At 43.7% G+C, this 14,813-nt stretch overlaps 1 protein-coding gene across 1 annotated transcript; it reads right to left on the minus strand.

The window, feature by feature from the left end:
• Nucleotides 1–4,314: 4,314 nt before the first annotated feature.
• On the minus strand, nt 4,315–11,499 carry LOC137913733 (AN1-type zinc finger protein 3-like; the record flags this gene model as incomplete). Its single annotated transcript, XM_068757365.1, has 6 exons — nt 4,315–4,546; nt 4,799–4,969; nt 5,056–5,121; nt 5,480–5,482; nt 6,997–7,170; nt 11,459–11,499. Coding segments are annotated over 6 exons (610 nt in total), but the record flags the coding sequence as incomplete, so codon positions are not given.
• Between the last annotated feature and the right edge of the window lie 3,314 nt (nt 11,500–14,813).

A 14,813-nucleotide genomic window follows, 5' to 3' on the forward strand; every position in this document is an offset into this window, starting at 1 on the left:
TTAATTCTTAAGGGGGCGATGGAGTCAAGCGTCGTGCGCATCAAGTCCCCAGCACCACCTACAAGATGATCTATGTGGGAGGGGCTAAAGTTACCACACGACTCCTCAGTAATGTTAAGGCTCGATAAAGAGTTTAATGCTGACGGGATCACTTCTTTGAATTCAGCAATAGCACCATCAGACAGACATCTAGTCAAGGCTGTTCTGTTTGATGGAACGTAGTCCAATAATACAAACGTAAAAGTGATGAACTTGTGGTCTGATAAAAAAGGGTTCAGTGGAAATACGATTAATTGATCAATATCAATACCATACGTGAGAACCAGGTCCAAGGTGTGATTAAAGCTGTGGGTGGGTTCGTTCACTATCTGGGAGAAGCCAATTGAGTCCAGCAATGAGAGGAAGGCAGTAGCAAGGCAGTCGTCACTGACATCTACATGAATGTTAAAATCTCCCACAACAAGTATCTGTTCTGCTTTCAGAACTAAGCTTGTTAAACATTCTGAAAATTCTGACATGAAATCAGAGTCTGGGCCTGGAGGGCGGTAAACTATAACAATCAGGACTGGCTGGCTTGATTTCCATGTTGGGAGTGACAGACTAAGAATAAGACTCTCAAAGGAGGTATAGTTTACCTCTGCAGCACCACGGACTTAATGCGTGTACTATTACCGTTAGCGTTCTCAATACACACACATGCAATGCAAACTATTATTGAGTCAGTGACTGACATTAACCTAAAGGGGATCTGTTTATACACTTCTAATTATAAAATCAGTAGTTTGACTAAACTAACAAAATGACAGCAGTAAACTCAACAAGCGTCCACCTACCTCCATGTCACAATTGGAATGATCCAGGGGTCGTTTCACCGCCACAGACTCTCCAGTATCACCATCCATGCATTTCCGTACTTCTGCGAAGGAGCCGCTTCCCAGCTGGTACATCATCTCATATTTTAAGGTGTTATTTGCGTGGTGCGGGAACTTGTAAATGTACTCACGAAACCATGGGCCTTCATAATCAAGCTCTGAAATTGTGAGGGCCTCAGAAAGCGTCAAATTGTTAGTCGGATCTGTTAAGGTCAACAGAAACCCGACCAACTGGTCAACCTTGGGATCGTTTCCTTTGGAATCCATCTAGTTCAGGAAGCAAGGATCATCAGTCAGAATTGTTATTGCAGCAAACATCTTATATTAATTGGACTTTATATGTGTGAAGAAGAAGCACAAAACCAGTAAATATGACATTATCTCCATTTGTCACCCCCAAAGCTAACATTAAAGCCTTTTACTCTGGACATCCGGTGTAAAGGTTTGCCAGAATTAGGAATGCGATTGCATTCCTAACGACTGTTAACCTGGATATTTAACTTTACATTTATCAACTGCCTGTTAAATTGGCAAAACCAACATCTATTCTACACTATAAAGTTTACCACTTATTTCAAGAGATTCCTACAGTGAAAAAACAGACAATTGCAGGAATGTTTCAGCGAGGCCCTGAAGGAGTGACCAGCCACTGCTGCATGTGTGAAGAGTTTGCTTTGCCTTACAGGCATGGAAGCATAGAAGAGATTCACTGTTTGTCTTTGTACTACAGTATAAACAGGATGTTACGGCTTGAAAAGTGGCTTAACTTCCTGTTTATACTGTAGTACGCCATTAAAAAGGTAACTTATTAACCTTATTTTGATGTAAAATATATATGGGGGGGCACAAGATTGAGAGTCTGTAGGAGATAAACAGTGGATGACTTACCCACAGTCGATATTCTTGACAATTGTCAAGTAAGAATTTCACAACTTTGTCCACAGACAGCATTCTTCTTTCTGGACACCTACATATGGAAGAAAAATTTTAAAGATCAACTCGGTTCCCTGAACAGAGCACAAATCTCCACGACAAACCTCCCCCCGCCCCCCCATTAGCGCATGAAAACATCAAAAGCACCAAGGCCTCCCCATCGCTTAGTCCAGATCATCCATGGTGACGTCCCCCCCCACACCAAGGTTGATTAAATCCATGTATTATAACTAGAAAACCCATCTGTGAAGAAATGCAGCTGAAAGGGTCTAAGCTAATATGAGACATTAAAAACTGATGGAATATGAAAATTGTTGGAAACATCAGAATTTGATGCAGAGAAAAAAATCAAACATGTAAATGATATGAAATGGAAAAATTAATAGAGATTTTTTTTTGCTCCGACAGTAACAGTAAAAGTAAAATTTACTGGCTTGCATCGCTAAGAAATAGCCAAATAGATCAGAGTGAAAACCTGCAGCTGATGGAGCTGGCGCTACGATACAGACAAGGGGGGGTGAGACTCGTATAAAAGGAGCAGATAGGCAACAATCTGGCTTTGAGAGCCGGTCAGACGGAAACTAAGACAGACTTACGTCTCTGGACTGTTCTCTTTCTCCCAATACAGCTGAGCCGAACTGAAGTCTGCCAGCTTGACTCTGACAGGTTTGGCAAATGGATCTACCACAAAGATATTTTTGGGTGATACGTCATAGCTCACCCCGACCTTCTTCAGCATAGACAATGTCACGGCAATCTGAAGAAGAAATGCTAGCGTTAGTTCTACTTTTCGTGGTTTAAATGTGACGTATCTTTGTCACTTTGCCATACCTGTTGGAAGATGTCTCTGATGTGAATCAGGGTCACTACGCCCATCTTGACAAAGTCTTCGAGGTTAAAGTCTAGTGTCTCGAATACCAGTGTCAGCAGCGGTGCATGAGGAGCGCAGCCGTAAAACTTGACAATATTAAATTCGTCAAAGTTTCGCCACATAAGCTCTTCCAGGATAATAACCTGCAGGTCAATAGAAGGGAATCAATCACTTTGGAAATGTATTAATAATCTGTACTGAATAACACTGAATATTAAAGGTCCATTATTCTACCCTTTTTCCACAAGTTAATTATAATTATTAGTTATTTCTTGTGTACATGGCATTTGGTGTTTTCTTTTGGACATATTTATTCATTTTTTGCCGAATTATGGTTTTTCATACACGAAAAGGTATTAATACAATTTTCTTCTGCTCAAAACAAACAATAAGCTGAAAAAAAACTAAACGTCACAATAATTTCTTCCAGACATATTTTAGTAGTTGATTACTGACTACACAAACTTCAAATGATTGACTGGATAAACATCCTGTCAATCATCCAGATAACCATCAGCTGTTTTGGGGTTGATAATGACCCAAAATCACCAGAATAGTGCAGAAACATGGGAAAAGTGAGTTTTTATGGGACCTTAAAGAATGTGAGCATCAAAATGAACAAGGCCTACCTCATTGTCATAGCTGTTCTCATCATCTCTCTTTATGACAGTTAGAATCTGCCGAGTTTCTTTATCTTTGTAGAAATACGAACCATCGCTGTCCACGTATTGATTCCTCAGCAGAAAATGGAACACAAAAAAATTAGAGAAAATAGGGCAGGAGAAGGAGAAGGAGAAGAGGATCTGCTACAGAGGATTCATCCAAGTGACTCTTGCCATTAGTGTACTACTTACTTCCCTAGTTTCTTTTTGGTCAACAACCCATGTGAGCAGAGGCAAGGATTGGCTGGATTGTTCACTATGAAACGATGGTAGAGCAGTAGAAACAGAACTAATCACCAACAAAACAAAAAAACCATCAGCATCCTTGGAGTGCCTCACCTGACCACACGTGTACGAACACTGCTGCAAGCACCGTGCATGGGTAAAACGCCGTTGGCGATGCTGCACAGGGACCTAAATGTTGGTGAAGGAAAAACAGGAGGAGGCGGGGTTCTAGGTTTGATACTCCAACCCCGCGATGATGACCTGAGGAGTGGTCGTGGGATAGACAGAAACCTCACCCGTGACCAAGAACTGGGAAAACGTCCAAAACAAAAAAAAACCCTTGTTGGAGGACAATCCTACCAAATACTACAACAGTTTCTCTTCCAGGACTTCCTGTACTGAAGAGAAGACGAGCGCAGGGGAGGGACCCGTGGCGAGGAACAGCAGAGCTGTGCGTGACGTACGATTAGCTGGGTTCATCTTCGTGGTGTCCCTCTGACGACTGGAGGTTGGGTTAAGGCTGTGTGTGTGAACATGCTGATACTGAACGCGGCCCCCGCACAACAACTAGCGGCCCCTCTCTGGGCCCCCGATCAGCCTCGAGCAGAAGCGAGTCCTAACAGGACATTATCAGGGCGACGTCGAGCTCAGGTCCAGAATTGTCAGGTCAGATGAAGGATGTTACGATCAGGCTTCCTCTCCTCTTCCTCTACTGCCACCCCCCCCCCCCCCCCCCCCCCCATCACCCCATTTGTCATTCCTCGAGCTCTCCTTCCACAACCTCTTCCTCTTTGTAAGTGCCTCATCTCTATCAGGATGGCTGGCCAATCAGGAGCACTCCTCTCCGATGCGCTGGCACGAGCGGCCCACCTTGCGGTCCAGCTTCACCATCTTGAGGATGGCCTCCTCGCGACCACGGCCCAGATGGTCGAACAGACAGTCGTGCTGCTCGGGCAGACGGTGAAGCATGCAGAACACGTAGCCTGGGTGGAAACAGAAAATGGTTTGATGGATTCCCACTTCCTACAGAGAAACCGTTTGGCCATCACCTGGCCAAACACAGCATGGAAAACATTTTCTTACCGGTCTCGCAGAACCTTTTGCGATACGTTTCATATTCAAGTTGAAGATTAAGCAATGAACGAAGCCAAAAGTGAATTATGCTGAAGAAAAGAACTGCAGCGGTCTCGTGAAGATGGAGGTCAGTGCCGTATTTGACGATGACAAAGCCTCACCACAGCGGCAGGAGCCCAGTTCCTGCTGCACCAGCTCTAACTTGGTTTGGCAGCGGTAGCAGCGCCGGCGGTTCTTCTGCTTCGGCAGCCCGCGGGCCTCCTCGCCGCCGCCCTCCTTGTCGTCCGTTCGTGGCCGTTTCTCTGGCGTTTCCTCGCTCTCAGAGCCCGATGCTGAAAATAATCAGCAGGGTTGAAAGTTAGCGCTTCAAGTGGGGCAGGATATAGAGCTACGGGCCGGAACAGGAGAACGAGCGTACCCGATTCTCGGGGGCGTTTTGTGGGGGTGCAGAGTGTGCCTTGGGCCGTTTCTGTGGACGACACGCCTGCAGGTGGAGAATAAAGAGATGCAAGACAGGATTTGTAAAGATGAGTCTCAATGAACATGGAAGACAACTTCCAAGTTAAACCGCTCAGCCAAAATGGGTGACTTCACATACATCAGGAGTCTTAGACTTTTACTGAATGGAACTTGAGGCTTGTCCTTTTTCGCTGTAGAAACAATGACTCAGGAGCCAAACAATCATTGCAATCCACCAGTGAGGACGCCATTAGACTGAAAGCATCATGAGATAACTCTCTAGATGCTTGTTCGATGACTGACTTCCCCTGCCCACGTAGAGAAGCCTGGCAGCTGCTTGTATAAAGCAACAGTTGTAGAAGTCAAACAGACTACGAGCCCACACTCTAGCACAGACATGGGCAAACCACGGCCCGCGGGCCGTATACGGCCCGTTATGCTTTTCAATACGGCCCGCCGAACTTGTCCAATTACCAAAAAATTCAAAATCATAACTTTCATTTTGTCCCTGCAATACCCGTGTTTCACCAGCAGATGGCGCACTGACAACCGCGGTGGAGTGTAGCGAATTACTCTGCATTAGTTTCTTTTTCCCCATTACTCTCTGACCCCGTCTGTAGAAATGAGCGGACCGAAGAAAAGCAAAGTAGACGGTGAGGGCCGAGTGTTTAATAAAGAGCGCACAACAAGATTTCTTTTCACCGAAATCCGATCTACGGCTGCATGTCTGATATGCCAAGAAGCCGTTGCGGGTGGCTCCTGCACAGAGTCCTGCCGTCGCTTCTCTGATTTAAAGAAAATTGACGCATCACTTCAGCTGGTGTCCCGTCCCGTCACAAGACCTTGAAACCGCACCGCAGGATCTGCAGGATAAGTTCAAGTCTCTTAACCTGGATGACTTTCATGCCTCACTTAACGAAGCAACGTTTCCAAACCTCCGGAGGACGGCACAGAATATGCTGTTGTTTGGCTCGACCTACGTGTGTGAGCAGACGTCCAGCGTCATGATCAATAAATCCCGTTCTTCTAATGAAGTGCGCATTTATGCACAGCAGTGGAACAACAATGAGTGCAGCAGAAATGATTGAGATTTAGTATTTCGTGTTTTGATATGTTTTGAATGTTGAAAGTGATCATCTTTTTTCAATAAATGTTGCTTTATTTACGTGTTCAAGTAAAATTTATTAAAAACAGATGCAATCACCAGGTTTGACAGATCACAATGTCATTGCTATTTTAATCTATTTACATTTCTCCTCACACCGTTGTGCCAAAATATGTGTAAATGCTGCATCTTGCATATTCATTGAGACAAACGTACTACCTGCATTAGGGCTATTTTGCACATTTGAAAGACGCAGTTCTTCGTACACACTGTTAGTAAATCGGGTTGTACATTTATCTGTGTGTGTTTACTGTGCTATGAGGTTTGCACACGACACGCAGCGCTTTAGTATATCTAAACACTCATCCAAATGCTCCTGGCCCGGCCCCTCTGTCAAAATTTCAAACCCAATGTGGCCCGCACGTCAAAAAGTTTGCCCACCCCTGCTCTAGCAACAAACCGGGCTTTCCAGTCTGAACCAGCAGCTGATTTCACTCGGGCATTGAGTGCCAGTTGAACCATGTGTACCTTGTGTATGGTGATTCTATTTGTTGTGGCTGCTCACCAACCATCGGAGTATTGCAGTATGAAATTACTTCCTGAATTCTGCAATGCACCCATGGTTCCTTGATGGCATTGTTGAACGTTTTAGAGACTGTGCTGTCGGTACTTTGGCACCTGGCTCTCTATCCCCCTCTGTACTTCACCACTACATTTAAAGACAAAGAACATCCTTCCAATCTTCAACATGTTTCTTTTTTCTTGACGTGGAGGTCGCCGGTTGGACAACCTTACCTTCCCTTGCGTTGGGAAACATGGGCGAAGGCTCTTCGGTTAACGGCTGCTCGGAGCTCGAGGGTGGCGCTAGGCTACTGCTCGTCTCGCTACTGAAAACTGGCGATTGGCTACTCCCAGTGATCTGGATTGGCGTGGAGGTGCAGTCCTCCCCTGGCTGCTTCTTCTGGATGTCTGTGGTCAATGACAGAAAATAATGAAGTAGGAAGAAATGCGTGTTCAGGACAGGAAATGGAGAGATACACGAAGAGAACAAACACAGAAACTCAAAACAAACGTTCTGTGTAGAGCAGAGGTGTCCATGAACCCAATCACATGATATAGGTACTCAATACAAACACATGGAACACTTAGTATGGAACCAACTTAACTTGCACACATGCATTAGGCAAATTTTGAATAAGAGCTTAAGTAATGATCCGATTCATCAAATGAAACCGTTCAGATCAATCATTCAAGTCACTCCATATGGCCTAAACGTCCTGGTTGCAACTTACCCTCATAGTTGTGCCAAAAAGAAATACATATATACACATCTTTGCATTTGGACTCTTTTTTTGTCTGCTTGGGTACCTTTAAATTGTCATGACTTGATTTCACCTCCGTCAAGATTTTCAAATAATAAATGCACCCAAGTGATTAATTTTTAAATATTCCCTCAACTTTGCCAGCTGAAAAATGATTTGGTAAAAGACCCGATCGCCTCAGACTATTGTGCTGCACTTGGAACCTCTCTGTAGGACACTGGTTGGTATTGATCCACTGTTTTATACCCTCCAGGGGACGCAAGGGAGGGCAACCCAGATTTGAGCTTTTCCTCCACATGCAGACTAACCCACTTGCGCTCAGCCTCTATGCTCGTGTGCATCGAGTCTATTCCGAGCATTCGCGCCGTCTGTGAGGCTGAACTGAGGCCAGGCCTTTCTGCCATACTCACCGACAGGGCTGCAGTGCTCCCTCAACCCATCCTGCTAGAATAGTTGGAAACATTTCATGTTTATATTAAACAGTATTAATTGTTGGAATGCATGCCTCTAATCTCTAGGTCTCTACCATGGCTGGGCAGTATGCCTCCAAATCAATGCTACTGTCATTTCAAACTTAGGACTTTATAGTTTTACAGTATTGCATGTTTCTGGCATTCACTCGTTTTCTTCTGCTTTGCGGGTCACGGGAGTAGGCTGGGTACACCCTGAATGTGTCGCCAGCGCAACGTGGGGCCACGCTCAGACAGACAACCACCCACACACACACTGATACACTATGGGCAATTTACATAAAACGCATGTTTTTGGTGGTGGGAGGAAACGGGAGAACTCGGAGGAAACCCATGAACATACAAACTCAGCACGGACATGATTCAAACCTGGTACCTTCTTGTTGTGAGGTGACAGCACGAACCACTCCGCCACCGTGCTCCCCAATCAGAGCTGGTCATTTATGTGACATAGCGAGACTAAAAGTGGTAATTACATTCAAGTACCTTCCAGTACGTCATTGACATCATTACTGGTGTCAGTCCACAGCTGCTTGTGTGCCAGATTCTTTTAGAATACTCTGCCTTTAAAATGACAGTACTGTGCATCTTTACCAATGGGCCTTCAGTTGAGACTGATCCAGACCTGACAACCCTGGGAAAAAATGCACAGCCAAGCATAAACCATATTATAACTAGAAAGACAGAGACTGCAGACCCCGCCTCCAAAAGACTATTGGATCGTGTGAGACAGTAAACAGGGCTTCCGGATCAGAGGGGCCAAACCTGCTCTAGCTTGCTGCTCTGGAACGTACTACAAGACACCTTCTGGACTCTTTTTCCCATCATGCCATTCGTGTCCCTCCCTCTTAAAGTGGCAGTTTACAGCACAGGCACAATTCCTGATGTAAAAATAATTCTAGAATCTGGATCCAGATCTGGATCTGGATCCAGATCCAGATCAACGCCATTCTCGGGGAGGACCGAGCCACGGACAGAACCTTGCTTGTGTAAAAAATTCAAGTCGATTGAGTTACTAGTTTTTGAGTTATGCGCTCGGACAGACAAACAGACAAAGGATTCTTTAACATTGCGAGATAGGGCACTTGGAGGCGAGGGTCTGCAATCTCTGATTGATCAGCTTGTTTTCAATTGAACCCTGGTTCGTTTCGTAAGCGGTGATTCAAGATTCAAGATTTATTGTCATCGTCTCAGAACAGCAACAAAATTGTGATTGGAGCATCAACACTGCATAGTCTGCCACCAGTGCATGAACCCCCAAAAATAATGCAGGGCGGAACAGAGCACGTTATACTTGATCTGGTGTGCATTTTTTATTTTTGAGAAGGTATGTGCACCTGTGCACCATTTATGTGCACCACTTAACAGAAATTATAAGCAAGATGTACGGCTTATTGAACTAATTATTTTTGAAATGCATTTTTTCAGTTTTAGTGGGAATAGTGTTGTTGGTCTCGCTTTTTAGCCAGCGCATCAAAGTCTGGAGTGAGTTTGGTTGTGGAGATACTCAGGATGGATCTGAGGTGTTGGTATGTTAACCTGGATCTGTGGCTGGCTTTGTTGATGTCAACTGCCAACCTCTGAGCAGTAGCCTCCCGCTCTTTTTTCGTTGACTGCTCGCTAGCATTGTTAGCATGCTTTGGGGCTATTGTAGCCATTGTATTCTTTAATAGCCTATGGGCATATCAGGTGGACAGCAGTTGATCTGTGAAAAAAATATTTAGGTGTTGATAGAATAATTTAATATTTCCATCCGCTCTTAACTGTTATTGGAAGGAACAGCCCCATCTGGTGGACAGCAATGTTATTATGATGTCACTAGTCAAGGGGCGAAGCTTGAACTTTGTCAATAAAGGCCTCGAAACAGGAAGTCGGGGGGAGAACACGATGCCAGAGGGCCAAGACGGTCCGTGTGGCCGCTAGAGAAAAGTAACTGGTGTCAAGCCTGATTTCATTACCGGTGTGTTTGGTGATTAATAACATGATAGGGATTTATCTCGATCAGGTGTCCACTTATTAAACACAACATTCTCTGTCCACTTTCCTTTTCTTAGGTCCGCTCATCTTTACAGAAGGGCAGCGGGGTCAAAGAGTAAAGCACAAGTGCGGTGTAATATGCCACACCTCAATAAAGGTCAATGTATATACAGTGCACCATCTAGTAGGAAAACGTGAGAAATGCAGGGAAAATAAAACATTAACAAGGTTTATCAATATAATTTCTTCAAATTCGCCAGGCCGGATTAAAAAACTTAATGGGCCACATATGGCCCCTGGGCCATAGTTTGTCCATGCCTGGTCGAACTCACTATTTTCTGCTCAATGGTGAAAATATAATTATGAAATTTGAGTTTTCTGCAACGTTCCTAGCATTACCTTTTCGCATTGTTAGCATTCCTGACTGGAATCAGTTGGCACACCTAGCAGTCTCTGTGAGAGTAGCTCTAGATGCCAAACAGAAGCTTCAAATGAAACAGGTGGAACTGTTTCCTATTTATGTGTGATCAGTAACATCAGAGATGTACTGTACTATGTCATAAGCATACAAAAATGCAGGCCTTTCCATTAACAAATACATGCAGATTTTACTGGTCAACCACTCAAGGCAGTGAATGCGTGTCAACCACACCTCAAGCACTGCTGTTCCACGGGGTGAACACATCGAAGCAATTCAACACCATCAATACCAACTGATCGCCTGGCTGTGAACAAGACAGAAACTTGTCAACCAAATCCACCAACTAGCTGCCAATATTCTCCCATGCTTTTAATGTCATTTGCCAAGTTAAGGTTTTAAGGATAACAATTGTTTTCATTATTAAGTGATCAGCGAAATGTAACTATAAAATGTTTTCAAAATTTCCAAGACGAAGCCCAAAGCGATATCTGGCTTGTTGAAATAGTGAGATATAAAATTACAAGAACTATGTAAAATCTAGAGTTCTCCCGTCGATTTTCATCTCCATTTTGATCTCTGGCTTCTTCCTCACTGTCCTCATGTCTTTGCTGACGCTGTGGTTCAGACTCTGAAGGCTGAACGGAGGAGCTGATCGCTGCTAACAGATCACTGCCATGCTAATCAATAGCAGTGAGCTGGGTGCTGCAACTATTTGACATCACACCCAGAATGCCTAGCAAAGAAAACAACATTGGCGACCCCCAAACAGAATGGATTTTATATCTTATAAGAAATTATTACATATTTTTGTCTATGTATTTACATAGTAAAAGGTAAATTCTTGTACTTTTGAACTGATTTGTCGAAACTGTCAGGGATCACTTTAAGAGAACCGGGAAATATTTGGCATTAATGATGTGACAAAACATAACTGAAATAAGATTTATTTTCAATGATCAATTATGATCATTTAAAGAAGTCCAGAAGTCCATCTGAACCTGACAGAGGACCGGGATGCTGTAAACCTGTCACATTTGGACAGGCTGGTGGATGAGACAGAGACTTACCCGCAAAACATTTGGAGCAGAGATTCATGGTTTTACTGGACCTGATGGGATATAAAGAAAACCAATGTCATACATCTCACACATCCAGGTTTTTCCTTAACTTATTAAGACTGCTAAGCAAATGTAAAGCTTTTGATACAATTTAATGTCAAATATTTGCTTATGAAACTGCACACAATATCCAGTGGAGAAGAAGCCTCTTATTCACCACCGAACAATTCCAGCATCCGTTTGTTGCAGACTGGCTGGACACAACATGGCTGCTTCTGTAACACTAGCACGACCTTTATCTCCCCCCTGGCTCGGATTGGACAGTAAAATCTTTCACAACGGTGAAGCTCTTTGTGTTTGCTGATCCTGTAACTGGGCCTTTGTGTCAATAATTTCAAGGAGGGCTGACAGGAATTTGTAGTATGGAGAAGCAAATGAGTGTTATAGGGACACTTAAGAGTAGCTCACAGAGGGTAATACGGCTGTATGGTTATTTTCCTGTCGGCTTCAGAATTGATTCAGCACTGCCAGGTTATATGCAAGCAGAGCTACTATAATCTCAAGTCCATTTTTTTGATCATTAACTATTCAAGGACAAGACCTGAACAGACAAGGCACATGTGTACCTGTTAATTTGACTTTGGAAATGATACATTATTCTAACCCCAACTGTATGATGACCATCACAGACAAGCAGAATGTGAAATGTCCTAAAATGGCCACCGTACATTGGAGATACTCAGGATTGTGTCATAACGATACAGAAAACCACCCTGTTAAATGGGTTTTCAACAAGAACACAATCTTTTCAACTTTCTGGCTCAATCTGACAGCGATCAGAGGGCACAGGGACATCACCAGACATGCTCCATGAGAACAGTGATACCCTACAGAGACTGGCCAACCGTAGGGTATCGTCTGGTCATACAGGAGCAACGCGTCCAATCCTGCAGGACAAGCTTGAACAGACCATTATGCTCCTAAAGCAATGCTAGCGCTCCAACCCAATCCACAATCCGCATTTAAACACAATGTCCAGTGAGCGTTTTGGAAGTCTCACCATTAAAGGTTGAGATCTGACATCCTTTCTTGTGATAAAGAATCACCATGTCTAACAATGATCACGCCCGTGAAAGAACTGGTGTCCATACCGACAGCAGTCAAGGAGGCCAATCACCAATATTTGAAGCTGATATTCATTTGCTGTAAAAGTGAAACTATTGGCGTAAAAATTTAGAATACAAACTCCGAAAACTTAATTTCATTTAAATTCCTTGAAGCAAACGTTTCTTGAAGATATTTTTTTTTTATCTTGGGCAATAATCAACAAGATCGTAAAGAGGGAGAGAATGATCAGTACAGGCTGACCAGACAGAGAGACAGAGACAGGAAGGATGTCCAGCATGTTAGAGTGATGAAGAGTAGAGACAGGAAGGATGTTCAGCATGTTAGAGTGATGAAGAGTAGAGACAGGAAGGATGTTCAGCATGTTAGAGTGATGAAGAGTAGAGACAGGAAGGATGTTCAGCATGTTAGAGTGATGAAGAGTAGAGACAGGAAGGATGTTCAGCATGTTAGAGTGATGAAGAGTAGAGACAGGAAGGATGTTCAGCATGTTAGAGTGATGAAGAGTAGAGACAGGAAGGATGTTCAGCATGTTAGAGTGATGAAGAATAGAGACAGGAAGGATGTTCAGCATGTTAGTGATGAAGAGTAGAGACAGGAAGGATGTCCAGCATGTTAGAGTGATGAAGAGTAGAGACAGGAAGGATGTTCAGCATGTTAGAGTGATGAAGAGTAGAGACAGGAAGGATGTTCAGCATGTTAGAGTGATGAAGAGTAGAGACAGGAAGGATGTCCAGCATGTTAGAGTGATGACGAGTAGAGACAGGAAGGATGTTCAGCATGTTAGTGATGAAGAGTAGAGACAGGAAGGATGTTCAGCATGTTAGAGTGATGAAGAGTAGAGACAGGAAGGATGTTCAGCATGTTAGTGATGAAGAGTAGAGACAGGAAGGATGTCCAGCATGTTAGAGTGATGAAGAGTAGAGACAGGAAGGATGTTCAGCATGTTAGTGATGAAGAGTAGAGACAGGAAGGATGTTCAGCATGTTAGAGTGATGAAGAGTAGAGACAGGAAGGATGTTCAGCATGTTAGAGTGATGAAGAGTAGAGACAGGAAGGATGTTCAGCATGTTAGAGTGATGAAGAGTAGAGACAGGAAGGATGTCCAGCATGTTAGAGTGATGAAGAGTAGAGACAGGAAGGATGTTCAGCATGTTAGAGTGATGACGAGTAGAGACAGGAAGGATGTTCAGCATGTTAGTGATGAAGAGTAGAGACAGGAAGGATGTTCAGCGTGTTAGAGTGATGAAGAGTAGAGACAGGAAGGATGTTCAGCATGTTAGAGTGATGAAGAGTAGAGACAGGAAGGATGTTCAGCATGTTAGTGATGAAGAGTAGAGACAGGAAGGATGTCCAGCATGTTAGAGTGATGAAGAGTAGAGACAGGAAGGATGTTCAGCATGTTAGTGATGAAGAGTAGAGACAGGAAGGATGTTCAGCATGTTAGAGTGATGAAGAGTAGAGACAGGAAGGATGTTCAGCATGTTAGAGTGATGAAGAGTAGAGACAGGAAGGATGTTCAGCATGTTAGAGTGATGAAGAGTAGAGACAGGAAGGATGTCCAGCATGTTAGAGTGATGAAGAGTAGAGACAGGAAGGATGTTCAGCATGTTAGAGTGATGAAGAGTAGAGACAGGAAGGATGTTCAGCATGTTAGTGATGAAGAGTAGAGACAGGAAGGATGTTCAGCATGTTAGAGTGATGAAGAGTAGAGACAGGAAGGATGTTCAGCATGTTAGTGATGAAGAGTAGAGACAGGAAGGATGTTCAGCATGTTAGAGTGATGAAGAGTAGAGACAGGAAGGATGTTCAGCATGTTAGAGTGATGAAGAGTAGAGACAGGAAGGATGTTCAGCATGTTAGTGATGAAGAGTAGAGACAGGAAGGATGTTCAGCATGTTAGAGTGATGAAGAGTAGAGACAGGAAGGTTGTTCAGCATGTTAGTGATGAAGAGTAGAGACAGGATGGATGTTCAGCATGTTAGAGTGATGAAGAGTAGAGACAGGAAGGATGTTCAGCATGTTAGAGTGATGAAGAGTAGAGACAGGAAGGATGTTCAGCATGTTAGAGTGATGAAGAGTAGAGACAGGAAGGATGTTCAGCATGTTAGAGTGATGAAGAGTAGAGACAGGAAGGATGTTCAGCATGTTAGTGATGAAGAGTAGAGACAGGATGGATGTTCAGCATGTTAGAGTGATGAAGAGTAGAGACAGGAAGGATGTTCAGCATGTTAGAGTG

Source organism: Brachionichthys hirsutus, unplaced genomic scaffold, assembly GCF_040956055.1.
Source record: "Brachionichthys hirsutus isolate HB-005 unplaced genomic scaffold, CSIRO-AGI_Bhir_v1 contig_389, whole genome shotgun sequence".
Lineage (NCBI taxonomy): Eukaryota > Metazoa > Chordata > Actinopteri > Lophiiformes > Brachionichthyidae > Brachionichthys > Brachionichthys hirsutus.